The 27,777-nt window shown below is 31.7% G+C and overlaps 2 protein-coding genes and 1 long non-coding RNA gene across 6 annotated transcripts; 1 reads left to right on the forward strand and 2 right to left on the reverse strand.

Annotated features, from left to right (window-relative positions):
• Positions 1–2,802: 2,802 nt before the first annotated feature.
• On the reverse strand, positions 2,803–6,131 carry LOC130944972 (protein CNGC15c-like). The gene is made up of 8 exons (XM_057873592.1): positions 5,918–6,131; positions 5,610–5,687; positions 4,980–5,520; positions 4,690–4,902; positions 4,286–4,578; positions 3,954–4,065; positions 3,618–3,854; positions 2,803–3,538 (listed from the first exon to the last, which is right to left on the reverse strand). The coding sequence occupies exons 2-8, from the start codon at positions 5,636–5,638 to the stop codon at positions 2,858–2,860; spliced, it is 2,106 nt and encodes a 701-aa protein (XP_057729575.1). The 5' UTR covers positions 5,639–5,687; positions 5,918–6,131; the 3' UTR covers positions 2,803–2,857.
• A 2,217-nt stretch (positions 6,132–8,348) lies between these two features.
• Positions 8,349–12,830, reverse strand: LOC130943666 (receptor-like serine/threonine-protein kinase NCRK). Of its 3 annotated transcripts, XR_009071861.1 has the most exons (11): positions 12,573–12,830; positions 12,134–12,220; positions 11,845–11,958; positions 11,631–11,744; positions 11,125–11,400; positions 10,780–11,021; positions 10,409–10,705; positions 10,086–10,319; positions 9,775–10,005; positions 8,814–9,689; positions 8,349–8,717 (listed from the first exon to the last, which is right to left on the reverse strand). XR_009071861.1 is itself a non-coding variant. In XM_057871646.1 (10 exons), the coding sequence occupies exons 2-10, from the start codon at positions 12,201–12,203 to the stop codon at positions 9,429–9,431; spliced, it is 1,839 nt and encodes a 612-aa protein (XP_057727629.1). In that variant the 5' UTR covers positions 12,204–12,266; positions 12,573–12,826; the 3' UTR covers positions 8,850–9,428. The 3 variants fall into 3 exon arrangements, 2 of the variants coding, with proteins under 2 accessions (XP_057727629.1, XP_057727630.1); XM_057871646.1 differs by lacking the exon at positions 8,349–8,717 and having other exon boundaries at positions 8,850–9,689; positions 12,134–12,266; positions 12,573–12,826; XM_057871647.1 differs by lacking the exon at positions 8,349–8,717 and having other exon boundaries at positions 8,851–9,689; positions 11,845–11,955.
• Positions 12,831–14,226: 1,396 nt separating this feature from the next.
• Positions 14,227–17,615, forward strand: LOC130943388 (uncharacterized). 2 transcript variants are annotated; one of them, XR_009071788.1, is made up of 4 exons: positions 14,227–15,049; positions 15,718–15,907; positions 16,196–16,384; positions 16,512–17,615. It is a non-coding gene; the product is annotated as an uncharacterized LOC130943388 (long non-coding RNA). The 2 variants fall into 2 exon arrangements; XR_009071787.1 differs by having other exon boundaries at positions 15,718–15,877; positions 16,512–17,608.
• The last annotated feature ends 10,162 nt before the right edge of the window (positions 17,616–27,777 follow it).

Genomic DNA, 27,777 nt, shown 5'->3' on the forward strand with positions numbered 1-27,777 from the left:
TCTTGACACGTTAACATTTATCTAGTTGTTAGTTGTTGATGGGTCTCAGCATGGTGTTCTAATAATTATTCCATTCCAAAGACACTGACACTGCAACCATATAACTAATACTAATTATGATTATATATTCTTTTTGTCAACTATAGTTTGTAGTTGTAGAAAAGTGTTTCGACCAAGTGAGTGCAAATGTGCAATATCCAATGTTTATATATTATTTGATGAACATTGGAGAGAGAGAGAGAGAGAGAGAGAGAGAGAGAGAGAGAGAGAGAGAGAGAGAGAGAGAGAGAGAGAGAGAGAGAGAGAGAGAGCAATTTTTAGGTGAGTCAGCTTTTGTTGATGATAGGCCAAAATAAAGGGTTTGCCACTATTCTGATCACATGGTTCTTTTTTGTTGGTCGTTATATATTTTACATATTTTTTTTATTTGTCTTATATTCTAAATATTTTATATTTTTTATACATGAGAATAAACAAATTTAAGAATTGAATTGTAAATTTTTTTTATCATAAAAATTTTGATATTATATTATTATATAATAAAATTATTTATTTCTAAAATTTAAACTATGAAACAAAAATACATAAATAATTATATATCGACTACACTTGGCACTCTTAATTTTATTCATTATTATGGGTTTTGAATTTTGAGTTCTTGACAGCTACTGATGCATGTTCTGCACTAAGGACTCTGAAAAAAGCAAACGTTATTATCATGTTAAATAAAGTGAAATTTCACAAAACATGGAGAAAAGAATTGCAATTAGAATTTGGAATATTCATTGCATATAGAGATTTGTACGTTTCTAACATAGTCCTCCTTAATTGATAGGAATTATTCTGAGCTTTTTGCATTTGTGAAATAGGATTGAAGATTCGAGCCTTACCTTCCTTAAGTTGGCAATTACTTATATTTATTTATAATTAATATGTAAATCTCATGTCTGGTGAGAAATGGAATTGAAAGACACCTGTGATAATGAGCGAGCTTTAAGGATGGTTTTTCTCTATGATGGTGTTTAATTAGGTTAACCACCCCTAATTAATTATTAGCTTTCTTCTTTTCTTTTTCATTTTATATAGTCTATCGTTTCATTAGTTCATATATTCATGCCACTTAAGTCAATGCCTAGAGTCAATGATCAAATCACATGCACTTCTTCGACTATATATTTTATTAACGACTAGAAATATTTGAAAAACAATAAAATCAACTTAAATCAGTTTAAAATTATTTTATTTTATATTTATTAATTATTTTTAAAATAAATACATAATATTATATGTAATCAAAAAAATAATTTTTGATATTATATACATAAAATTATAAATATTAAATTAAATAAAATAATTTTGGATTATTATTATCTCTTTTAACATTACTCTTCAAAGACGTGGTGCTGGCTTATTTAATAAATCACACAGCTTGTAATCTATTATGGGATGAAAATAGAAATAAATAAATAAATCAAAATGCGTATGCGCTATATATAGCCCGATATTCTTACTTAATATGATCAGTTGGTCCATGAATTTTGGTTGCAATTTATGAGCTAAACCATGCTCATGAAAGCCTAGGTGAACTTATCAGCATGTAGCATGAATAGAAAATTAGCGATATACTCAAATAGATTTCTAAAAAATTTTGCGTGGGACGCTTTCGTTTTTAAAAAAAATTTATTACAGTAAAGTCTCTGATCTTTACAAAAATAAAACATATAAATTCTATTATTTTTACTTAAAGAAATAAATTCTAAAAAATGTGATAAAATAATTTATATGTCTTATTTTTATAAAATTTAAAAACTTCTGCGTAATAAAATTTTTTTGGACAAAAATGACCAACACAAAATTTCTTAAAAATCTGTCTTGATATATACTCAAAAAATTATAATTCACTCATATTTTTATAATGTCACTCTTTATAAATTTTTTATATTTTATTTTGTATGCATTTTAAAAGAATATTATCAAAATAAATAAGAATAATATTATCCCGGTATCAATGGATCAACGTCAATAGTTCAAGACTCTTATTTTAATCCGAATAAAATCTGGGTTCTTACAACTGATAAACCTTCAATGTACGATCCACGGCCCATAAAGCTACAAGAACAAGTGGAGTCCAAATACTTTTAGTGTAAAAATAACAAAAAGATACCCTATTTTTCTGTCTGACCCAAGCAAAAACAAAAACGTGCAGTTGAAAACAATAAGAGTGGTTGGAGATTTGGCTGAGTGGCATACATATGTCTTCTTAATAACCACACTCGAGTTCAAGTCCTAAGGAAAAAAAAAATGAACCCTTAAATTAATTCATATAGTGTGTGTAAATATATTGTGTAGGTGTGTAATACATGAGTAATAAAAAAACGTTCACTAAGAAAACATAAAAAAAAAACAATAATAATATTTGAATCTAAAATTTCAGACTTTGTCCAAAAAAAAAAAAATCTAAAATTTTAGACGTTATACTTATTATGACAAAAAAAATAAAGACATTATACTTATCAATATTTTGGGATATTCATGTGCAATATTCTTTTCCTTACAAGGATTCCTAACTCTAATTTATATTTATACTCGAATAAGTAAAAAAAAAGGAAAATATAATTACACACGACCAAGAGAATCTAACGAACAATGTACAAACTTTAAATCATCATCAGTATCTGAATTTTGTTAGACATCATGTCATTAGAGTCTATGAAATCGTATTTGATAAATATTCTAAAATAGAAAGACAGAAATATGAAGCAATACAAATTTATTAATGAAATACAACATTTTTGTGTTTTGTTTTTTTGTCAATATTTTCTATTTAAGATACTTATCAAAGACATTTGCATGCAAGTCATTCATCAACCGAAAAGTCAGGCTCAGCTGGCTTCTGCACAGAGCTAACTACACCAGAATCTGACCTACTAACACTTTTCCTACCACTCATCATCACAGCCCTTGATGTTGGAGTCTCAGGCTCAGAAACTGTTACATAATCATTATTATTATTAATATGATTATTATGATTATTATTATTCTCCTTTGCTCTTAGTCCAGCAAGATCCTTTCTCTTCTTATGCCTTCTCCAAGCAGCTTGAATGAAACATGCAGCCCAAGTTCTCCATTGGTGTGAATAGAATCTGAACTTGTGCCTAAGTTGCTTACTATGCAGCCTTCTAAACTGAGATGCAACAAATTTAAGATCTTCAGCAATGAGTGCAAAAGCCTCAACTTCTGAGAAGGCCTTAACAGTTCTTGTTGAAGAAGGGAGAATAACACTGGGCCTTGGGTCCAAGGCCCAAGTTAGAAGCTCCTCCCCACAGAAATCACCAGGCCCAATACGGCAAGAGTTGAAGAATCCAGCTCTGCCACCATTGGTTGTGTAAGAGTCAAGGTGCCCTCTTATTATGAACAGCATTTCATTCACTGGATCCCCTTCTCTTACTAGGTACGTTCCTTCAGTGCATAATGCTGGTTTTAGTCTTTCACATATTGCATCTAGCATGCTCTCATCCATTTGGTCAAACAATGGTACCTGTTACAATAATTTCATTATCATAATATATATAAACTTATCACCAATAACTAACATAATTATTATTGTAACCACTTACTCCTCGAACAAGGTCAAGACAAAGGTGGCGCTTGATGTCTCTACGAAGATCTAATGGAAGACCTTTGAGAAGAGCTTCTTCATCAACTCCCCTAGTAGCCATCCATTTGTATTGATCATATTTTCTCACAGATTGTCTAAGTTCTTGTGGTAGTTGCCTGTGATGCATCCATTGTTCTGTGTCTGTTCTTTTCACCCTCCACTCTTCTAACCGCACAGTAGTTGATTGCAGGTATGTCTACACAAATTTTGAGTGCTACATATTAGTACACCCTATATATTCAACTATAATGAATGTCCTTTACTTGCATTCATTACTTATAGTAATAATAATTACCTGCATATTACCAATGAGTAATGCAAAAAGAACCAATCCAAGTGTTGCAACAACAATGGCAACCATAATTTCTCCAACAAAAGTGCTAGTAAGAAGGCCTTGTCCTAATGAACTGTTGCATAGAATAGATATATCGATTTCTCACTGTGTCGACAGTTATTTTGAAACGAGGAAACTCACGTGCAGTTGTCTTCACGTAAAGTTGATATTTAAAAACCGTTAGATGATTGGATAAGTTTGACTAAATCATCGTCTAATGGTTTTTAACTCTCAACTTCATGAAAAAACAATTGCATGTAAGTTTTCACAAAAAAAAAATGGTTAGTTATTACCTGAGATTCCTAAGGCCCCACCAAAGACAAAAGAAGTACTTGTTGAAGAATGATGAGGATGTAACTTGAGAAGTGACAGCATCAGCATATATACCAAACTGATAGAAGTTAGAATCTGGTGAGCAGAGGTTTGTGATGTTACTTGCTAGAAACCATAAGTCTCTTTTGGAATTTCCAACCCTGCGGCAGTCAAAGAATGCATATTCACAAAATGGCTTCTCAACATTGCATACATTTCTCCAACATGCCTCTTGTCTTTCTATTGACAGAAGGTACCAGCAAGCTCCTAAAATCTTCATGCAATACAACAAAACAAACAAAAGGGTATGAGTTAGTTGAAACTATTTTCCCCTAGCACATACCATAATGCTATTTAAACATCTAAAAATAAGACAAGAACTTACATGGCTTGCCAACATGTAAAGCATGAGGTTGTAAGCAGCACCAGCCCATGCTGTTTCTGTGACAACCCCAGTAGCACTAACAATTTGTGAAGAGAGTGGGAAAATCAAATATAGCCTTGGAACATACTGGAAGATGATGAAAAACCGAAGCACATTCTTTGTGTTTGCCATGGTTGAACCCCTAAGAGTTGGGATAATAATCCAAATTAGCACCTACAATAGATAAAAGATTTGAGTATTGACAGGTATTGAGTTAGGAGAAGGGATAATGATTGATTAAGGTAAGGTACCTGAGGAATAGGCAGGGCAGCAAGAAAGTCTAACCAAAATCCCTTGAAAAGGTACTTAACTGCAATCTTGGAAGTGTCTATGACAAGTTCACCTCTTCCAAAAACTCTTGAAGAAGGAGCTACATAAGCAGTGCGAAACTTGGCGAAAATCTGAATGACATAGAAGGCATCACCAACTGTTCTTATCAAAGTAAGGGCAACTTCAAGTGTTACTCCAATGTCAATGCACACTTCATCTTGAACCACTGGCAAGTAGAAGAACAAAGGGTCCACAAACAAAGACACCAAGCTTGCCACCAAGAAGATCTTGTTCCACCTGTGGATCGCTTGGCCGCGAGGATCTAAGATTATTTTTCTTCTTTTAACTCTCTCATAATCCTCTGAGAACACTCTTGATAAAACTCTACCCTTCAAGAACTTATTCCCTGCCTTTTTGTTGGAACTAGCCTCTCCTATTTGTGTTCCATCAATGTGGTATTTGACCTTCATACCATTCTTACTTTCACTCTTGTTATTTGGTAGCTCCAGATCATCCTCAAATCTATATATAATGTATGAAAAATTTCGATTAGAGGCTTTGTAATATATTAATAAGGAAAGAAACTTGGAATTATTGTATAGGGAACAAACCTTACAGATCTTGAATTACCAAAACCCATCTTCTCTTGAGTCTTTAGAAAAATGAAGATACAGAATTTGGAGAAGATTCTACAATTTATTAGTAGCTTATGTTATAAACAAATAACATAAATTCATCATGTAAAGGAAGAGAACTTCTATATCTTTAGAAAACCTTTATTATGGAAACAACACCAGTTGAAGTTCCAAAAAGCAACATGAAAACAAGAGTATTTGCAGTAAGATTAAAGTATTAAGTAACCAAAAGCATGTAAATAAGATGACAATAAAAAATAATAGAATGAATGAATGCACTTTACTTAAGGGAGATAAGTGAGATCCTCAAGAATTTGCATTTGCTTCTGGTGTAAGCAAAAACTAACTAATTAACCATGTCACATTCAAATTCAACAAACTTATTAGCCTCTCATATATGCAGTAGTAGTGCCTGAAAGCTTGGTAGCTCTTCCTCCACCTTCTTTCTGAATTGAAAAACAGAAAGACGGTTCATTTTGCAGAATAGAGAGAACACGCTTAGAATGAATGAAAATAATGAGAGTTTCTGTATCTGATTCTGACTTTGATTGTTTTACATAAAAATTGTGCCACATGTGGCACCAAAGCATCCCCGTACGTTAATTAATTAATTGATGTAGGCATGTAGCTAGCCATGTTATTATATTACGATGTTCATGCCAGAAAAAAATAATTCCACGCTTTTGTCAAACCATAATTATTTGCGTATATTGATGATTACCCTTCACTGTCTAGAGTATTATTATTATTGATATACTAATGTATATAACAATGCTATAACAAATAATATTGTTTAGCGACCGAACTATACTTCAAATGACATAGTCTATCTATACTTACTTAAAAATTGTAGATTTGAATTTCTCTATCTTTGATAAAATAAAAAATAAATAATATTGTTTATAACTTTTTTTTTATATCAAGCTAATTGAATGTTCGTTACTATTAAATTTGCTATGAATCAAAAATTTTATCTAACAGAATTAATGAGTTATTTTATATATAAAATAAGGATTATGTTACATGTATACTAAAATTAGCCACTAAAATCTGCCACTAATATAAAATATATGCTGAAATATGAATACACTATGAAAATAAATTAAACCACACATATATTTATACATAAATATATTAGCAGCTAATTTTAATGATTAATTTTAATGTATAAATACTATTTTTTATAAAATAATATTTAAAATTTTAACATTTATTTAAGTCTCTTATTGACACCGTTAAATTATTTTTAAAATAATAAAATGATGAAATTGAGATAAGTGAAAGTGAAAATGATGAAATTGAGATAAGTAATAACATTTTGAAAGATCCGAGGAGGAGTTGACTGCGTTAGATACGCTGCCATTTGGAATCTTGACACGTGTTTCCTTCACTCTCACTCTCCATACCTCAGATGGATAATACAATCTCCTATTTTATAAAAAAAATAATTAGTAATAATTAGTTTAATCTTCAATATGATAATACTAAAAAAAACAAAAAAACTCAAATTTATTTTATTTAATATTTATTGTGCTATAATTAATAAATATTAAATTAAATAATTTTAATTTGTTTTAGTTAATTTTTTTTATTTCTCAAACATTATTATATTCAATACATAGTTGACTGGGGTAGTAGCATGCATGTACTCATTTCCTTTCATTAGTAATTCTAGAGTTGAGCTTTTCTTTTTTTTAAATGAAAAAACATATATTAAAAGGATGAAATCTGAAATAAATTCTTAAATTCTCAAATTAATTAAATAGAATGATAATGTTCCTGTGTGAGCTTCTGTTTATTCTCTAGTTAAAAATATCAATTTGTTCTACTTTAATTTTAGACACAAATGGAATGTGATATAAAACAATTCAAAGTTTTAATATGTCTTCTTATTATTGATATATATCCACATAAAATGTTTCAAATTATAATAAATATCTTATCATCATTATATAATTTGGTCTTAGGAATTTATCCATTGAAAATTGTTCATTTAAAAATCATAATATACAAATTCTTTGACCTAGTTGTGTGAAACTGAAGTTTCTATCTCCTTTTCTTGTTTTTCTTTTTTCCCCCTAAAAAAACAAAAGAAAATAGCAACCATTTTAATAACATGACAAAGTAAATAAAGCAATGACAAATTCCTTGCCTCATTGAGAAGAGACACATACTGTTAGGGAAACTTTGAACAAAATGCTTGTTTCATATAAGTTAAATGATTTTTTGGTGTAATATTTTATTTAAAATAGAACCATATTAAATTAACTATTTATCTAATAATAATATCAGGCTTTTTCCATGACCAAAAAAAAAAAAATTAAAGAAATCAATTTCGTAGGCCAATAAAATTCCAACAGCTAACAGCTTACAGCACAACATGAAGCCTCAAATTGTTTTCCTGTCGAGTGTCGGCACAACATTTCTACGGCCAGCACAGCAACACTCCATAACCAAATAAAATAAAATAAAAGATTTGAGGTATAAACAATTTACACTGTGAAATCGTTCTATGATTATTCTATTGAATTGAACTTTGTGCATTGCATGACAGTATAGTTGGCTATTTGCTATTATATTGATTTATGAATTATGATTTATCCTATGGTTCTATTTAAATCCTCTATACTATAGCAACAAGAAGAAGATAAGTGTATTATTTATATGGAGAGTATAAAGGTTATGGAAACAAGGCTTGTGATAGCATTAAATGTGCAAGTGGCATTGGTTGTACCTTACAGAAGATCCATCTATCAAATTTGTTAACCCCAAAATACAGTGTGTATCCATACTCAGAGGACCCATCTCACAATGATTTTGGTTTCACACCTCTTCAGAACCATGTGGTTTTGGTTCAGAATTTGTATGACTTTAAAAATTATACATTCAAATATAAATAAGTCCATAAAGTAGTATTATACTAGTATATAAAAGTTGTTATTTCTGATGAAGTAGAACACATATAAAGAAAATTCTAAGAAAAAAAAAATGCAACAAGCTAAGAACTAGAGAGGAGGAGGCCCTGGTTCATAAAGAGGAGGGAAGCAGCAACTGAATAAACCACAGCAGCACAGAAACCATAAGCTGAAATGTAGAATAAAACCAAACAAAACATGTTATAGGAGGATCAGTTCTAAGTTTGCATAACTCATTATCAAGCAAGGATAAGTGTTGTCTTACCATGTATCCAAGAATCCTCCATCAGGGGGAGCTTGACCTAGCAATAGTGTGCTTGGAGGAGGAGGATCCATCACCTACTTACAAGTTACAACAATGGTTACTTCTCAACAAAGAAAAAGTAAGCATAGTTGATAGGTTTCTTACCATCCTTTCCTCAAGTCTTACCTTCATCTACCATTCAAACTTTGGATTCAAAATGCAGCTAACAAAATAGTGTTAAGTCTTTCTATTTAAACACTTGAAAGTCAATCCTTATTCATTGGTTAAGACTAGAACTAGTGGGAAAAAAAAACCAAAGAAATGTTGAGTGAAAATTGGGTACAAATAAATAGACCTAGCACTTATATCAGTACTACTGCTGAATACAAATGCAAAATGCTTATTTCTATTGTTGAATGCTGATTGTTACAAGTTCATCACATCCAATTCTTCTACAAATAAAGTAGAACTGGAATCACAATTACCTATGCTTATCTTTTCTGTACAAGAATACAAGGAACATATTCAAAGTTCTTAGCTATAAACAACTCTTATGTGCTCTACATTACAAAGGAAAGTGAATGAATTTAGATCAGCACCCTCTACATTCTTCAGTCTTCAGTATTCTGAACCTTTCTATGTTAATGTCATCAAGGAAAACGATTGGAACCGAGGTTCAGTTAGGTCTACCATTTCCTCTTCTGATGCATGCCAGCTCTCAGGAATTTTTGAAGTCAAGAGGATCAAACTCTCCATATACTCAGTTGAAAATGCATCTACATTTTCATTTTCATTCCCAACAACATGATTGTTTTCAGTATCTTGTGACATGAAATTACAATAAGCGAATCGGGCCGACGAAGAAGCTTGCCTTGCCTTCTCTGAATCCTCTGATTCCTTCACATGTCCAGATCAGAAAATAAGAAACATGATCAAACTAAATGCAGTTCAGAAATGTGGACAAGAGAGTGAAAGTGTGAACCTGAAAAAGGCTAAGTGGAATGCTTATTCTTCTTCTAGATTTTCCAGGGGAAATACTTGAAAGAATTTGAACAACCTCACTCATGGTTGGTCTTGTGTCAGGATCCAACAGCAAACACTCTTTTGCTAAGTATGCCATTACCTTCACCTCTTCTTCTGGGAAGTTTCCTTTCAATCGCGGATCGATCAACTCTGTGATTAGTCTCCTGCTATCTTGCAAGAGAGGAGTGGCCTAAAACAGAAAGAAGGTTACTATCAATGATGGTAAATTCAAGATAAAATATATAATAATAATATCAACTTAAGCATTACCCATATAACAAGGCTTTCTTCTCTGCCTGCTGATCTAAGGATTGGTTGCTGGCCACTGATAAGCTCAAGAAGAACCACACCAAAACTAAATACATCAGATTCAAGAGAAGCTCTCCCAACAATTGCATACTCAGGTGCGAAATACCCGAATGTGCCCTGCATTCTCTCTGGAGAGCCAGGACAACTGAGTATGTCATCAGCTATCAAGTTTTTAGCCATACCAAGATCAGTTATCTGCAATTCAGTCATATCAAAATCAACTTAATTAGAAGCATACTATAAATCATTAATGATTAACTATAAAATTGATACCAAACTCATACTTTTGCATGCCAATTTTCATCAAGAAGAATGTTGGTTGATTTGACATCTCTATGCAGAATTCTTGGAGCAGCTGCTTCATGGAGATACTCCAAACCCCTGGCAGCTCCCAATGCGATATTTACCCGAGTAGACCAACCCATGTTCTTTCCAAAAACTCCATCCAAACGGTCCCTCAAATTCCCATTAGGCATGTACTCAAACACTAGTAACCTATGAACATTTTTCCCTTTTAATTCTGAGCAGTATCCAAGCAATGGCACCAGATGACAATGATGAAGCCTAGACAATAGTTCAATCTGCAACAAGTGTTCCTTTAGTCTTATTTCTGTTTTCTTAAATCTAGACACTATACAACATGATTAGTTACAACCTCAGTGAAAAATTCAGTGTCTGCTTCAGGTCCTCCTTCATCTTTTAATCGCTTAACTGCCACGTTACTTCCATCTTTAAGTCGTCCGCGGTATACATAACTACATCCACCAAGTCCAATTATGTTGGAAGTTGAGAAGTTTCCAGTGGCATTTTCCAGCTCAGAGAACGAAAATCGAATGATACTTCCATGAAAAGTTTCTCTATGGCTCCCAAACAAGAAAGAGGCCTTCTGAAAGCATCCTATATATATATAACACAGGAGGGAAAAAAAGGTTATTAATAACCAAAAGAGAAGTAGCAAAATATGAGAACTTCTTCTTGAATTTGAATCAAAGAACAGTACCTGCACTATGACTCACTGGAAAATGAATAGCAGCTTTTGTTTCTGGAACTGAAAATGTTCTATGTCTAATTAAGTTGGAGGTACTATTGTAACTTGTTTCTTTATCTGATAAAACCATTGGTGATTGAATTGAACAGCTGTCTCTTCTGCAGACATAGTATAGAACTGAGGCAATAAATGCAAGAGCGCTGCATACAACACATATTAAAAGCACAACTACTATCACAGTCCTTGTTGAAATGTGTTTCTTTGAACCTAATGCAACAGTTTTGCTTCCTGCACAAGACTCAAAACCATAAGATTAGTTGAAAAAAATAATTGAAACCAATGACTTTTCTAACAAGGCAAGAGACTAAGAAATGGTTTCAAGTCATGTTTTGAATCTACATGGCTAAAATTAAGCAAAGGGTTTTAAATTGTTGTCTGCAACCGAAATTTCGGCATAGTTTAGTTGCATTAGTAAACTTTCAAGATGTAAGAAAAAAGGAAGAAGGAAGATAAGATACCCCAGGTGCAGTTGCAGGATTTAAAGCAACTAGAGCTATGGCCACCTGCTGCCACTTTAGGGAATCCATTGGTATCACATATGCATGTCCATGAGGATTCACTATCTTCAGCATCTGCATAGAAGGTAAAGCAAAAGCCATGAAAGGTTGAACACATAAAAAGCATTGCATGCTTACTAGTTAATATAAAAGCTTTAAAAGGTTACAAGTATACCTGAATGGCAATCACATGAGTGAGAACAATTAGAAAGAGAGTATCTATGGTTCCTTTGGAAAGAAGAACATCTACATTTCCACTTGTTTAGGTAAGTCTCAGAAGGTTCATCTGCTGACAACAAGAAGAAGAAGCAAAAGATCTAAGTAGAGATTAGTAACTAACAATAAGGTAATCCTTCAAGTGATAACAACTACTCAATTAGAGAGTCAATTACCAGGTGTTTTATAAGCTATGATACTAAACTAAACCAAACCAAACCAAATACATTATGAATGGTGGCACTTACCACAAAATGAGTGCTGAATCCATAGCAAGCTAATAACAAGAACAGCTGCAACTTTAAGTTGAGACTTCATTTATTCCAACCCATAAGCTGCAAGGAAAGCAAAAGAACATTTATTTGTATACAATTGCAACCCCTACAGCAAGAGTGAGGATTAAACATATTAATGGCTTCATCCTTCAATATATTCAAAGTATATCAGAGTCAATCTGAAGTACAAACACTACTAACTCATGATCATGAGTGTATGCTTTGGAATCTATCTATTTTGCCACTATAGTTATAGAGATCATATCTGACAGAAAGATAAATAGCAAAAGAAAAAACAGCAAAAGAAGTGGGCATTAATCATTGAATCCCATGGTTTTCAGTTATATTTGTATCTATCTAAGATGCAGAAACTAAATGAGGGCCAATCATTTCATGCTTAATAAGGAGATACCAATTTTTGTGGGCAAGAGCTGAAAATTGGTAGGAAAGAAGGAATGAAAAACGTTTATCCCACAAACAACTGAGTTAAGTTCATCCATGATCCATCAAGTTCTGAAACAAAGATGAGATTGAGGTGATTGAAGTAGGGACTATATTGAAAGAGTTGCATATAGGATAGTTAATGCAATAAGATGAGGAATCACGGCACTGATTAATGTATAATGGACCCTTATTAGGACTAAATAAACAACTGTGCTCAATTGGAGGAAGCCACATATATTGAAGTACACTTTATTACGTAAGACAACAAACATGTGTATATAAAACTTGTATAGAGCTATGTTTGCCGACGGCTTCAGATACTAGATACTATATCATACATGCAAGGACTATGAAATTAAATAGGAAAAAAAATGTGGAAGTTTGTTTTAGCAGAACCTGTTCAAATTGTAGAGCTTAAGATCAAAGCATTATGTAAAACCCTTTTATTAAAGGATTCAACTACCTTGTGTCATAAGGTACATGATAATAATAGAATTTTTTTATGTTCTTATATATATATTCAGTAAGATACATGTTAATAAGGCTCTTTACCCTTTTGGCCTTTTTAAGTTTCACCAAATTAAAGTGAAGTGAAGTATATAACTATATATCCCTTAGCACCATGAATAACAGAAATTACATGATTAAGAATGAGGAAAGAGGAAAAGGCTAATGAGTAATGAGACAGATGAAAGTGGAAAGAGAGAGAGACCCCACTCGAATGGGTGCATTCTCTATTGATTATGTCCTTCACTAAACAAAACCACATGCATACAAAATAGGAAAATGAGGCTTAATTAATAAAGGGTCCATTTGATATACCACCCTCTCTTAAAGTGACCCCTTTGCTTACTGAAAGGGACCCTTCAACGCCTTTCTTTCTTTAGTCAAAAAACAAGGATGAAGTATAGTTTTTTTCCTTAAAGTTTCTCAAATTTTTTAAAATATCTTTAATTTTTATTTTATTTAATATTGTCTCTGAAGTTTTTAGTTTATATAAAATATACTTCTAATAACTAAATTTTTAAAAAAATTAAAATCAATATAATAATAATGTATAATAATTATGTCTACTTTACTTGTATTGAAGGTTGTTTTTGTGAAATTATTATTGAATTGATTGTAATTTTTTTTAAAAATAGCTATTAAAAATATATTTGATACAAATAAAAAAATATTGGGATAAAATTAAAATAAAATAAATTTAAAAATATTTTTAAAATTTTTAATCAATTACAAAAATAAAAAATATCCTTTATCTAAAACCAAAATAATGAGATCACTAATTGAGTTATTTGAGTAGGACATAATACATGAACAACGAATGGTATACAAGTCACTAGATTAATTTATTATATCGAAAACTGACTAATAGTAAATGAGAATAATGCATATTAGTACCAAAATATACAAAGTTTTTTCATTTCTAGTTAACTTGAAGTTTTTCTTTCTTTTAATAAATATATATATATATATAGTAAATTCTCTAATTAGTGATTATGTTTACTATGGTTAAACTATTGATAATTAAATTATAGCCCAAATAAAATGGATAATTGTATAATTTACTAAACTATTAAAAATCTAATTTTTGTTTCTTTCCTAAATTATGCTCCCAGAAAATGAACTCTAATTTTCTTTATCTCTTCTCCCATTCCATCACCGTCGTCGCCACCCGAGCATAACCGGCTCATTTAGTGCCCCACAAAACAAAACGCCGTTACTATTACACATACTTATGAATTCTCAATTTTAATTTTCATTGTAGTGCCTCGTTAATTGAGTGTCAGCTAGGTTTTGTTTGTTTGTCCCCTTTTTTAAGGCAGTTAATTGCGTTGATTAAGAAGGAAGGTATGGCGGCGAAAAAAAATCAACGATGCCTTATAGTGCTAATGCATACAAGGATCTGCGACATCAACCCAAGAAGTAGGAGGAGGAGGCTATGGTTTGGGAAAATCTGCCTCTGTTTCCTTTAATTGTGGTTTGGGAAAATTTGCCTCCGTTTTCTTTAATTTTAGCATGGATCTTCCACTGGGTCGCATGCACGTTTTGGAGTTGGATTCTAAGATTCATCTCGTTGTTTGGAGTTGGATTCCAAGATTCATCTCGTTGGAGGTTTCAAATACTTGTCCGTACTTGATTATTATTGTGATGGTCCTTGCTATCCTTCCAAAAGAGTCTACGAACTAGACCTTGACAAGGAGGTGGAGGAGTCGAATCCAATAGATGACTTTCCAAAGTTATTGATACCGGATCTATGCTCTTCACAAAATCTGGAAGTGTTTGTTATTTTATAAGGATGTGTGGTCTCGACCATCTCGTACATGAGGCTGGTCCTCCGAAGGTTGGCGTGGCTGCGGGCTGCAGGCGGTGGGGCTGGGTCAATGGGTGTGTAGAGTTGAGTTGATTTTTTTTTTTTTCAATTTCAGAGAAGAATGGGCTGAGGTGGGTAAAAAAATTTTGATATGGAAGTAAAATAAGTGATATATTTTAACATGGTAATTGTTGGTGTTTTTAAAAATTCTGAGAGTACACAAATCGGTGTTGAAAAAGTTGAAAAAAATTTCAGAGTACACAAATCGGACAGTCCGATTTGTGTTAAAAAATTGAAAAAACTCAGAATACACAACTCGGACCATGCGAGTTTTTTGGTCATGAAATTTTGCTTCACAAATCGCATGGTCCGATTTGCAGCTGATAGAATTTGAAATTTGAAACATGGAATTCGGACCCTCCATTTTCTTTGTTCTGGGTATTTTTTTTTTACATCCGGAGGGACACAACTCGCAGGGTCCGAGTTCTGCTTCTTCTGATCCCACAACGAGATAAAGCACCCCTCTTTTCCATACTCGAGTTTAACACTTCTTTTGGTTCCATATTTAAATTAAAAACTCGGCTGAGGTGAATTGAGTTTTTGAATAAGATAAAAATATAACTTTACTTTTTAGGCTACGGATTCCTTACTCCACATTTGAGATGGGAGTATCATTAACCCACTTAAAAATAATTATGAATTGAACCCCGTTTTTTATTTTTTTTAAAATTAATAATTAAAAATTGACCCCTATGTTTTTTAATTTTTACACGTTTTTTCTTTTTTATTTTGATCTCAGATTCAAAGTGAGCCATTTGCTCTGCTAGGGTTTTGCCCTTCTTTCAACCCCTATTGCCATTGTCTCTTCCTCTTCCTCTCCTTCTGCCGTCTGTCTCATCCGCTCATCTTCGCCGCGCAACCCGCTTCTCCCGCCGCCGCGCAACCCACTTTTCTATTAGGTGTCATTTTCACCCTATCTCTTGTATATGGTATATTTGATTGCTTCTTTTCAAACTCAGATTCTATTTATTTTATTTTGTTTTATTGCTTTTTCTATGACAATTTTTGTGTGAATTTGAATGAAGTTTAATTTTAATTTGTACTTGATATATGTTAGAGGAAACTTTGTTTCAATTGTTTATCAGTGATTCTATTTTTCTTCTATTTTTCTGGTTCATAAGTGTTGTTTCTTCTTATAATGGAACTATAGTTATATATTAAAACAATTCTGAGTTATCACTCCGGGTGTATTGGGGTTATGAAAATGCCTGTACCAGAAGGACCATGGAATTGTCCAGAATGTAAGATTAACATGATTGGGCCAACAGTTGCAAAGGAAACACCACATTCCACTTGGATCTTGTACTATAAAGTTGAATGCAACAACTGAGATGATGCCAGTAACATAGCCCAGCTTCACTGATATTCACCCTTTTGCACCAACTGAACAGGCTCAAGGTTATCAGGTAGCTAGTTAGATGTTTAAATGGTTCTTTTTAAATTCTTATAAATGATCTTTGGCTTGAAAATATGGGAGAGAAGAGATTTTTTTAATCTTATTTTCTGTGTCTAAACAATAAAATTTGGTATTAGAAAATGTTCAACAATTTGGGTGACTTGCTGTATACCATCACCGGGTTTGACTCCTTCTCTTTGCAACCAAATGCTGGAGCTGCAGGAGAGTATGCTGGGCTGATGGTTATTCGAGCATATCATTTGGTATGATGACTTGACTCATTTTAAATATGTCCGCTTAACTTTTATGGAAAATATTTACTATTGGAAAGGATTTTTTATCAATTTATGAGTTAATTTATGACTCTTCTGATTTACTTACATTCTAAAGCAGTATTTGACATTTTTATTTAACATTGTATTTGATCATTTCATCTAATAGTTGATAACCTTCAGTTGTGCTATTGTCTCATGCTATATATTTATAAGAGGTTGTGCTGGAAGATTTTAGGACTTTCTTCTGCTATCGTTAAGAAATCTCTGTAAGAATAGCGTAGGAAGCAGAATTTAACAAATACCACAGCTTCCTTTGATGTTGTACACTCTGATGTTACATTATACACTTCTTGATCGATGCACTTTTGGCATTTCTCTGGCGTTATATCGGCATTGCACTGGAAGAGGCCATAGACGCTGCTGTTACCAAAATAAACGACCTTGGTGATGTGGGATCCGGCAGAGTTAGTGGCAATGGAAGAAAGCCAAGATAAAAGAGTTTTGAGGTTGGTATGGTAGGTGCTGTTTCCTGTGCAGTTAGACATGTGGAAATTGGTTTCTGGTGTAGTTGTAGAAGAAGAACAAAACCATGTGATGGAGAGTAGCAGCAGAAACTGGAATAACAAAAATGAATGCATGTTTCTTTGTTCATAACGAAATGCAATTAAGGAGCTCATATTATAGTGTAACTAGCAAGTGGAGTGCTATCTAACCTTTATTTTGATGAACATGCTCTCCAAATGCACATTCTTTATTATTTTAGCCATCCTTTGTTGATTTTCTTTTAAAAGGGACTTTATATATTTGAAAGAATCTATTGGAGCATTCATTAAGTTGTCCCTTGTTACTTATATTATATTTAGAGTAAGTAATAACTTCAAATATGGTGTGTAAATGGCTAAAAGGAGTTAAATAGATAGGCGTGTTATGTATCGAATAATGATAGATATGTAAAAAACGAGTCCAATTATGCCTATTCCTAATCTTAAATGGAACAGAACGATGCAGAATCTGTTATATATAAACATAATTCTATTTAGATGCGCTCGAATGACGTGTCTTTTATATTGTCTAAATTTTACAAATAGAATTCAAAAGTTATCTATCTCTACTTTTTAAACAAAAATCATAAGCACTATAAAATTTCTCAAATGTAATTAAATAGTAAAATGTCTATATTTCTTTAAAAAACATATCATGTCATTTATTTGGATAGAGTAATAAAGCAAAAGGAACAATTAAACATGTTCTACTTCATGCTACTTCATTTCATTGTCAGTGATGACTTAATAAGTAACATGCCATATTTTTTTTAACATAATTTAGCTTGCTCGTGGTCCGGGCCTGGAAATAAAAGAATGTAGAAAGAATGCAGCTGGAGTCATATTTAATTAGTGGGAGGTTGAAAATGCCAAGAGCTACACGTCTCCATAAAATGGATATTTTTGCTGCTATAAATCTAATAGCATTAAACCTGTTTTAGTGGAATTGATTCGTATTATTGAATTGCTTTCATACATGTATAATAGATTTCATCAAGAGCTTTCTTCAACATAGCAGAGATCATGCCCTTCGACTTTAGATATTCCAGTTCAATGAATAGAATTTCTTTCTACATAACTAGGCGTCAAATCACAAATTTTAGAATATTTTACAAAGTATATGATTTGTTTAATAATATGTCTCAACATATAGAAAATTTTTACATTATAAAACTGTTTTCATAAAATACTTCTACATTATAATATTACTTTAACTATCAATCTTGCTATAAAATATCTCAGAAATCACGTTACACCAACAGCAAAACAGTGGTAAACAAATTGCGAACTTAACAGATAGAAAATGAGCTGCATACTGGTAAAAGAAGTTCACAAAGCTATGCTATCTTCGGCTTCAGTAGAAGTATTAAGCACTTCTGTGGTTTCCTTATATATTCAGCATCACTATCTTGAGATTTTTCTGCCATTGGATAAATCCAATAGATAGAGTCAGAAATGCATTAATGAGGAATAATTATAGTATAGGCAAAGGTCACATTGAGAATGATACCCCTTTTCCCAACAAAAAAAGGCACCCCGCTGCAAAACATCTTGCATTACACAAGGTCTGGGAAAGGACTGCACCCCAAAGGGTGTAATGTAGGCAACCTAATCTGATATAAGGATGAGTGGTTGGCTGATTCTAAAGCTTGAGTTCACGTGGAAACAACTTAACCGTTGTTCTAAAACTCCCTTAAGATTTTCTTTGAAAAAAAACAAAATGAAAAACGCTTCACCTCGAAACAGTAAGGCAAGGTGGGTGCCTCTTGAACCATAGGTGGCCAGATTTAACGAAAATAAGAGAAAGGGGTGGAGAGAAGGAGAGGGAGAAGGAATTCAAGCAACTTAACACAACCAGTTGAACTATAATAGAATCAAAAGCTATCATAGAAACCTCAAGCTACAATACTGATAGCTTTACACCATCAACTCCAGGAGAAAGCTGATCAATGTTGCTGATCAATTTTCTTTATTACTTTGCACATCTGATAAAGAGATTCCCCTAAAAATCCAGCTCAATGGCACTCAGACACAAGAAAAATTTAACTACCCAAGAGCTATGTACACAGGCTACACATTTTCTTTTCACATATCACTATATCATCATTAATTATAGTTCACCCAAAAGATCAATTTTATTTGCAAATTATCTTATGTATGATATCAAATGTGTTGTGGAGGGTCATCCCCTACAAGCAATACAATCTCTACATATAACTCAAGCTTAGGTTGTTTCTTATCAAAATCATACAAAGTAAATAAATATTCAGCTACATTATAGTCATATCTTCATACCATGTGACACAATATTAAATAAATGCAGCTAAACTTTAAGATCAATAATTTATTAGATAATGAAAAACTTTAAGATCTATCATTTTTGTTTCTAATTTCTTCATTTTGGTAACTAACAATCACACCACCCAAAACCAACATGTACAATAGCAAGAACAAAACCTTTTGCTAAAAATTGAGTCAGCTACGCATGAACAATGTCTAAAGACAACCATTTAATCTAGTATTGTAGCTTATAGCTTTATCTATAATTTTTATTTTTCTACGATTACCTGTCTAGATGTCCTTCATCTGATCTACTGTTCCTCTTAAAGATTCTACAAATTTTCTCATATAATCTAATGTTAGTTCAGAGAAAGATATGACTGGCAATGAATGCAATAGAGAGAGTTGCAGTTCCATTTATTTCAGAAAGATGGTAGAATTAAATGGAATCACTGATAAACAATTGAAACAAAGTTTCCTCTAACATATATCAAGCACAAATTGAAATTAAACTTCATTCAAATTCACAAAAAAATTGCCATAGAAAAAGCAATAAAACAAAATAAATAATTAGAATCTGAGTTTGGAAAGAAGCAATCAAATATATATACAAGAGATAGGGTGAAAATGACACCTAATAGAAAAACGGATTGCGCGGCGGCGGGGAAGCGAGTTGCGCGGCGAAGATGAGCGGACGAGAGAGACGGAAGAGGGAGAGGAAGAGACAATGGCAATAGTGGTTGAAAGAAGAGCAAAATCCTAGCAGAGCAAATGGCTAACTTTGAATCTGATATCAAAATGAAAAAGAAAAAACTTGTAAAAATTAATAAATACAGGAGTCAATTTTTAATTATTACTATTTTCAAAAATAAAAAAATGGGGTTCAATTCATAATTATTTTTAGGTGGGTTAATGATACTCCCATATCAAATGTGGAGTAAGGAATCCGTTGCCTACTTTTTAATGTTTATAGAAATTATATATTTATCCTTCTTATAAAAATATTTAATTACAAAATTGCTCTACTTTAGTTAAGATATTAATTTTTATTAAGTTAAATTAACTAAAATTAAACATCCAATTAAAACATGCCACATCACAAGAGATAATTTACATGTTGATTTAGAAGAGATTGGGTAGAAATATATATATATATATATATTCCCACGCGAGCCGGAATCAGCATACCAATAGAATTCTTTAGCTTCGTATTTTCGTTGCCAATTATTAAAGAGAAGGACTCTCCGAAGTTCTTGTTGCGATTGTTACGTGACGTTCTTCTCATGGTTTCTTTTCCCCGCATTAGCGGCGATTCCAGCCCCTATTTCCAACATGTTGGCCTCCTCGACCGCCGATCAACTAGCAAAATAAATGTGCCTTATTGATGGATTTGGTTCCTGCACGCGCACCCTTTTTGAGAATGAAGCTGCTCTTGTGAATAAGGGAAGAATCAGGCTCAAGAAAGGTTTATAACTCGACACTTTCAATAGTCTATAATTCAACACTACAAATATTGGAATCACCCTATATAGGTTAAAACCTGATGTATTATTCACTTCCATTTGCTTGTATACCCTAAGGATCAGATGGTCATTTTGAACTAATGTTAAACATTCTTTTAAAGTGGAGAAAAAGAAAAAACAATGTGAAGTGTTTGCGATTAATCCAGTCCGTTTAATTTGACACCAATTCAATTAATAAGTAATAATTAATGTCAAATAACTCCATCTTGTTGATCAATTTAATAGATAAATAATCGTTTTTTTTAACAAAATTGATTGAAATAGTGAAAGCAATATGTTTTCTCTATTCCAATTATTATAAGGTCAATGATTGTTAAGTAAAATAATTGATTGTCATGTTTTACAATCTACAAAATCATACACTATTTCAAATTTTCATCTTTTTTTTTCTTTTGAATTATGTGCATAAGTAATTAGATATGAAGATACATCAATCTAGGTCATTAAGAAACTTTAGTTATTGATATTTATATGTTGAGATCATATTTTATTTATTTATTATTTGAACAACTACTTCATGCAATTAGTATGTCTTAATTAATTATATTTTATATAGCATCTTTAATTTAAAGTATGAACGGCCTTATTTGTCCATTATTAGTAATTGTTAATACAAAAAGTCATGTACAAAATTCCAATTGAACAAATGCATGAACATGGCTATATTTTTTGAGATGATCATACATTTATGTTATATAACTCAATCGGTAAAAAATCTATGTTTTTAATTATAGATAAATGAATTTAAAAAAATATTTTGCAAAGTAGTATAATTAATTTATAAATCTGCACATGACACTCATCTCACTCTAATTAAATCTTAAATTTTGATGCGAATGATGAAACAAAAAGATTGTTAGATCAGAAAATTGATTTTTGACAAATATCATTTGAAAAATTATTTGATAGACCTATATATGATTGGGATATTCTTTAAAGCATATTTCTACTGCAGATACACCGCTTCTGAAGTTTATCTTAAACTTGCATGTTGAATTCGGTCCGGACGTTTATTTCTTTTTCATAAAAATAATTTAATATAATATTTTGTTCAAAATAATTATGTCATTATTAATATCTGTATAAGTAATCTATACATCAATATAAAAAAAAGTAATATTATTATTCTTCTCAAATTGTTCGTTCATATTATTTTTAGTACTCGTTATCCCCCTTAAATATATCTGACATCTTAAAACTGATTATTAAAAAAATTGATTCAATAAACTAGATTATATAATACTATAACAAAATAAAATATATATGATAATAAAACTCATATGATGAACAAGGTCTTAGATAAATCTTTCAAATAATCAGTTATTTGTATTAAAAAAAACAAAGATTCCAAATATATACAATCAATTGTTTTTTTTTAAATTAATTAATTGGATAACTCAACCAATTAATTAGATCTCTCAAACAATCAATTGGATAGATAATAAAATCGATTCACTTACAAAGTAAAACAATCAATTGCTGTAAAAAAATATTTTTTCACTAATCAATCAATTTCTTGAATAAAAGAATCTATTGTTTACAAGTAATTGCGAAAAAAAATCACTAACCAATTGATTAACTAAATATAAAAATTAATTCATTTTTTAAACGTTGTAAACGGTAAAAGATTTTTATTCACTAGCCAATCAATTAATTCAATAAAAAAATTAATTGAATTTTTGCATATTGCGATTTATGCAACTATGATGATTGCATACCTGCCTATTCATAAACAATAATTGTCATCATAACAAATTGATAATTACAGTAGAAGGAGATTTATAAATAATTACAATTATAAAACTAGATAATTAAAAAATAAATTAATGATAGATTATGAAATTAGTAATCTTAAAATTGAAAACGATAAGATTAGAATTTCTAAATCAAGATAAAATTGAGAAAGATATTGAAGATAAATATTTATAAAGATAAAATAAATGATGAATAATAAAATAATAATTTATAAAAAATAGAATAACTTTTAAAATTAAATAATATATAAAAAATTAATTACTAAATAAAAATAAATAAATACTATTCAATAATTATTAAAATATTTAAAAAATATATTTTAATATTAGAATTATTTAATAGTCCAAACATTTTGAATTTATCAAAATTAGACTCATAAAATTATATATATCTACTTTAGTTTTAAGTTACATTTGTAGAGTTTATGAAGATTTTGTAAAGTAAGATGAATGAGCTATTATATGTCTTATATAGCTTAAGTTATGATAACTATAATTAATGGTGTTCGTATTTAAACACAAACTCAGGCAAAATTGTTCGTGTTCATTCATTTTAAGATAAAATGTATTAGCCCATAATAAAATATTAATCAAAGTACTAATTTTTTTCACGTTAATATATTTTATAAACTAAATTAATTTAGAGTTAAGCTAGCATAATATATGTATAAAAATATGAGTAATAATACACAACTAAATCTTTTTGTGATTCTCTGATTAATTATTTCTTTTATCTCATATTCTATATGATTTGTTACATCCTTTTCTATTGGTATACACTTTACTATAATAGTATAATTATTGTTGAGTTTCTGTTTTCAGGGGTTAAGAATAGAAAACGGCGTTCCCGCTCACCGTCACCCAAAGGCAAACCAAAACGGATGAATGCTAAAAAAGGTTCCCGCTCAAACCCGTGGAAATAAAGTGAGAGTCAGTGTTATTTTTTTTTTTGGGTCATTTCTTTTTTTTTTTCTTTACTTCTTGTTTTGGAGCCCGTGGTATTTTCTTCTTTCTTTTTGTTTTTGGCATCATCGTCGCCAAGTAGCCGAAGATCCGATTCGACATTCGACATTCGACATTCGACATTCGACATTCGACATTCGACGGAGAATCAGTATTGTATTCTTGACTTGCACTGTAGTGTATACGGAGAAACTTGATTGCATATTGCATATTAGGGTATAAGATGAAATCTGTAGAATCCACTTTTGCGAGAAAATTGTTAGAAAACAAAAGAACAAGGTATACACACTCACGAAGAATATAAAATGAAAAAGAATGTATTAATGTATTGTGTTTATTATTTATGAAATGACTATATATGTATTTATACTTTTCTTTAACATCTAAACTTAATACATCTTAATAAATAAATAGTTTAAATTAAAATTAAATATAGACAATTCATTTAAATTATGATTTCTATTCATTCTTAAATTCTAACCATTAAGTTTATTTTTAACATTCTCCCTTAAACTTGATAATCTTCCTACTCCAATTATAATTCTTAACTTTTGAAAAAGTATCATATTTCAGAAGTTTTGTGAAAATGTCAGCAACTTAATCAAGTGATTTCTCATACTCAACTTCCACATGCATGTTCTCAATACATTGTCGAATGAAATGATACTTTGTTTTTATGTGCTTGCTTTTGTTGTGAAACACTGGATTCTTTGCTAGGGCAATCGCTGATTTATTGTCCATCATGATCTTGTCAAAATAAAGTTCCTTCAATAATATCTTCAGCCAAATTGCATGACATGCACAGACAGTGGCAGCAACATATTCAGCTTCACAAATTGAAAGAGTGACTATAGGTTATTTATTTGAACACCAAGAAATTGCATTATTTCCTAAAAAGAAAATAAAGACAGTAGTACTCTTCCTGTCGTCAATATCACAAGCATAATCACTATCACAATAGCCCATTAATTTGAATTCATATGAAACTGAATAAAACACGCCATACTCAAGAGTGCCTCTAAGATAGCGAAGAATTCTCTTGGCCGCCTTCATATGGGTTTTTGTTGGATTCTCCATGTAACGACTAACTAACCCAACTGAAAATAAAATGTGAGGTCTGGTACAGATCAAATACCTTAAACTCCCCACGAGACTTCTGAATAATGTTTGATCAGCTTTTTTTACACCTTCTTTCTCTTTGGAAAGTTTGACACCACACTCCATAGGTGTATTGATAGGATTGCATTCTAGCATGTTAAGTTTCTTCAATAGCTCTCTTGCATAAGCCTTTTGTGAGATGAAAATTCCATCCTCCATTTGTTTCACTTCAATTCTCAGATAATAAGACATTAGTCCCATATCACTCATCTCAAATTCTTGAGCCATTACTTTCTTAAATTCTTCAAACATTATTTGATTATTTCCTGTGAATATAAGATCATCCACATAGATACAAACAAATAACAAATTTCTTCTTTTCTCTTTCACATAGAGTGCATATTCATGAATGCACCTAGTGAAACCATTATCTTGAAAATACGTATCAAGACGATCATTCCAAGCTCTTGGAGCTTGTTTCAGTCCATATAAGGCCTTTTTAAGCTTTAACACCTTATCTTCATAACCCTCAACAACAAAATTCAAAGGTTGTTCAATATAAACTTCTTTCAGAAGATTACCATTCAGAAAAGCAGACTTCACATCTATTTGGTGAATTTTCCAATTGTTCTGTGCCGCAAGTGACAACAATAGTCTTATCGTCTCCAAGCGAGCAACCGGAGCAAACACCTCATCATAATCTATTCCTTGCTTCTGCTTATACCTTTTTGCAACAAATTTTGCCTTATACCTTTCTACATCACCTTTAGAGTTCTTTTTAACTCTGTAAACCCATTTGACTCCATTAGCCTAATGACCACTTGGAAGTGATGCAAGTTTTAAGTGTTGTTCTTCTCAATTGCTTGAATTTCTTCCTCCATAGCTTGTATTTATTTCACATCTTTGACAGCTTTTTTAAAATTTAAAGGCTCATCATTGGAGAGTAAACACAATAAATTTTCATCCTCTAGCTTTTCTGTTTGCTTATAGAGATTAGAGAGACTTCGATATCTATGAGGGCCTTCACTTAAACTAGAGGATGGAGAAGACGATGATGATGCTAGTGGGATTAATGCTGGTGTTGAAGGATCGATTTCGCCTTGAACTTCTTGGATCGGGGCTTCTTTTTTCCAAAGTAAGTTAGAAAATTATAAGTGACTTCATTTTTTGTACTCCAATCCCACTTTACATTTTCTTCAAACTCAACATCTCTGCTTATTATTACTTTATTATTAATGGGATTGAAGAATTTGTAGCCTTTAGTATTCTCCTCATAACCAATAAATACAAGCTTTGGCTCCTATCATCAAGTTTCGATCTTTCTTGCTTAGGAATTGGACATATGCAATAGATCCAAATACCCTTAAATGTGATACATTAGGCTTCAAACCACTATATGCTTCTTGAGGCGTTATATCTCTCAAACTCTTGGTAGGTGAGCGGTTTGAGAGATAAACTGCACATGCAACTGCTTCTCCCCATAACTCTTTTGGTAATGACTTACTTTTTAACATCGTTCTTGCCATATTTAGAATTATCCTATTCTTTCTTTCAGCAACCCCATTTTGTTGAAATGATCTAGGAACAGTTAGGGGACGTCGAATACCATGATTTTCACAAAACATCTTGAATTCATTTGAAGTGAATTCTCCACCTCTGTCAATTCTGAGAGCTTTTATCTCATAGCCACTTTCTTTTTCAATGAGGGCTTTAAACTTCTTGAATACTTCAAATGCTTCGCTCTTTTTCTTCAAAAAATAAACCCATATTTTTCTTGAATAATCATCAATGCAAAGCAAAAAATAGGTGCTCTTACTAAGTGACAAAAGCTTGATAGGTCCATAAACATCCGCATGGATAAGCTGAAGTGGCTTGGTAACTCTTGATTTGGACTGATTTGGAAAACTCTTTCTTGAATGTTTTTCAAGTAAGTAATCTTCGCATAACTGATGAGGATGATCAATTATTGGAATTTCTTTTACCATCTTTTTTGTTCCTAATTCTTTGAGCCCACCAAAATTTAAATGTCCATATCTCATATGCCAAATTCATGGTGGATCTTCAATACATGACTTCAAACATATAGCTCCACCACTTCTCATGTTTAACAAGAACATACGATTTCTTGTTATAGAAACCTTAGCAATAAGATTTCCATTTTTATCTCTAAGTCAAAGATAGCGATCTTCCATGACTATCTTGCAACCATTCTCGATAAGTTGTCCAATACTCAAGATATTATTTTTCATCTTTGGGATGTAATAAAACATTGGAAAGAATCTTATGACTTTCATTCTTCAGCTCGAATAGAATCGTCCCTTTGCCATTGATCTCTACTTTTGATTCATCATCAAAACGCACGTGTCCTTTTACGTTGGTGTCGAGTGCTACAAATTTACTCTTATCACCTGTCATATGGTTGCTAGCTCCATTGTCAAGATACCACCTATTATCTTCAGAATTTCGATCTTCCTTGAGCGTAAGGAATAATGTTGGTTCTTCAACATCTTCACTGTGCACAACAAGTTTATTTTCTTCTTCTTTGGATGTCTGACACTCCCAAGAATAATCTCCATTCTTTCCACATGAATAACATTCAATGTGTCTTTTGTCAACTGTTTTTTTCCTCTTCTATGACCTCGAGAAAAATTTTGATTTCTTTTCTCTTGAGAATAATTTTTCTCATCTCTTCCTCTTTTGTAACCACGTACTCGTCCTCGCCCACAGCCTCGACCTCGTCCACGGCCTCGACCTCGTCCTTGTCTTTCAGTTTCGTTGGTTTCTTCTCAAGCATTCCACAAAAAGTTTGCCTATAAGACATGCTCCATACGTTCTTGCTTGCCTTTATCCATTCTTTTTTCATGGGCTCGTTAGGAACCATTCCACTGATCAATGGACATCGTATCCAAATCTTTGGACTCCTCAATGGCTACCACCTCATGATAAAATTTTGAGTTGAGAGAACGAA

The sequence above is a fragment of the Arachis stenosperma genome, chromosome 8 (assembly GCF_014773155.1).
Source record: "Arachis stenosperma cultivar V10309 chromosome 8, arast.V10309.gnm1.PFL2, whole genome shotgun sequence".
In the NCBI taxonomy this organism is placed as follows: domain Eukaryota; kingdom Viridiplantae; phylum Streptophyta; class Magnoliopsida; order Fabales; family Fabaceae; genus Arachis; species Arachis stenosperma.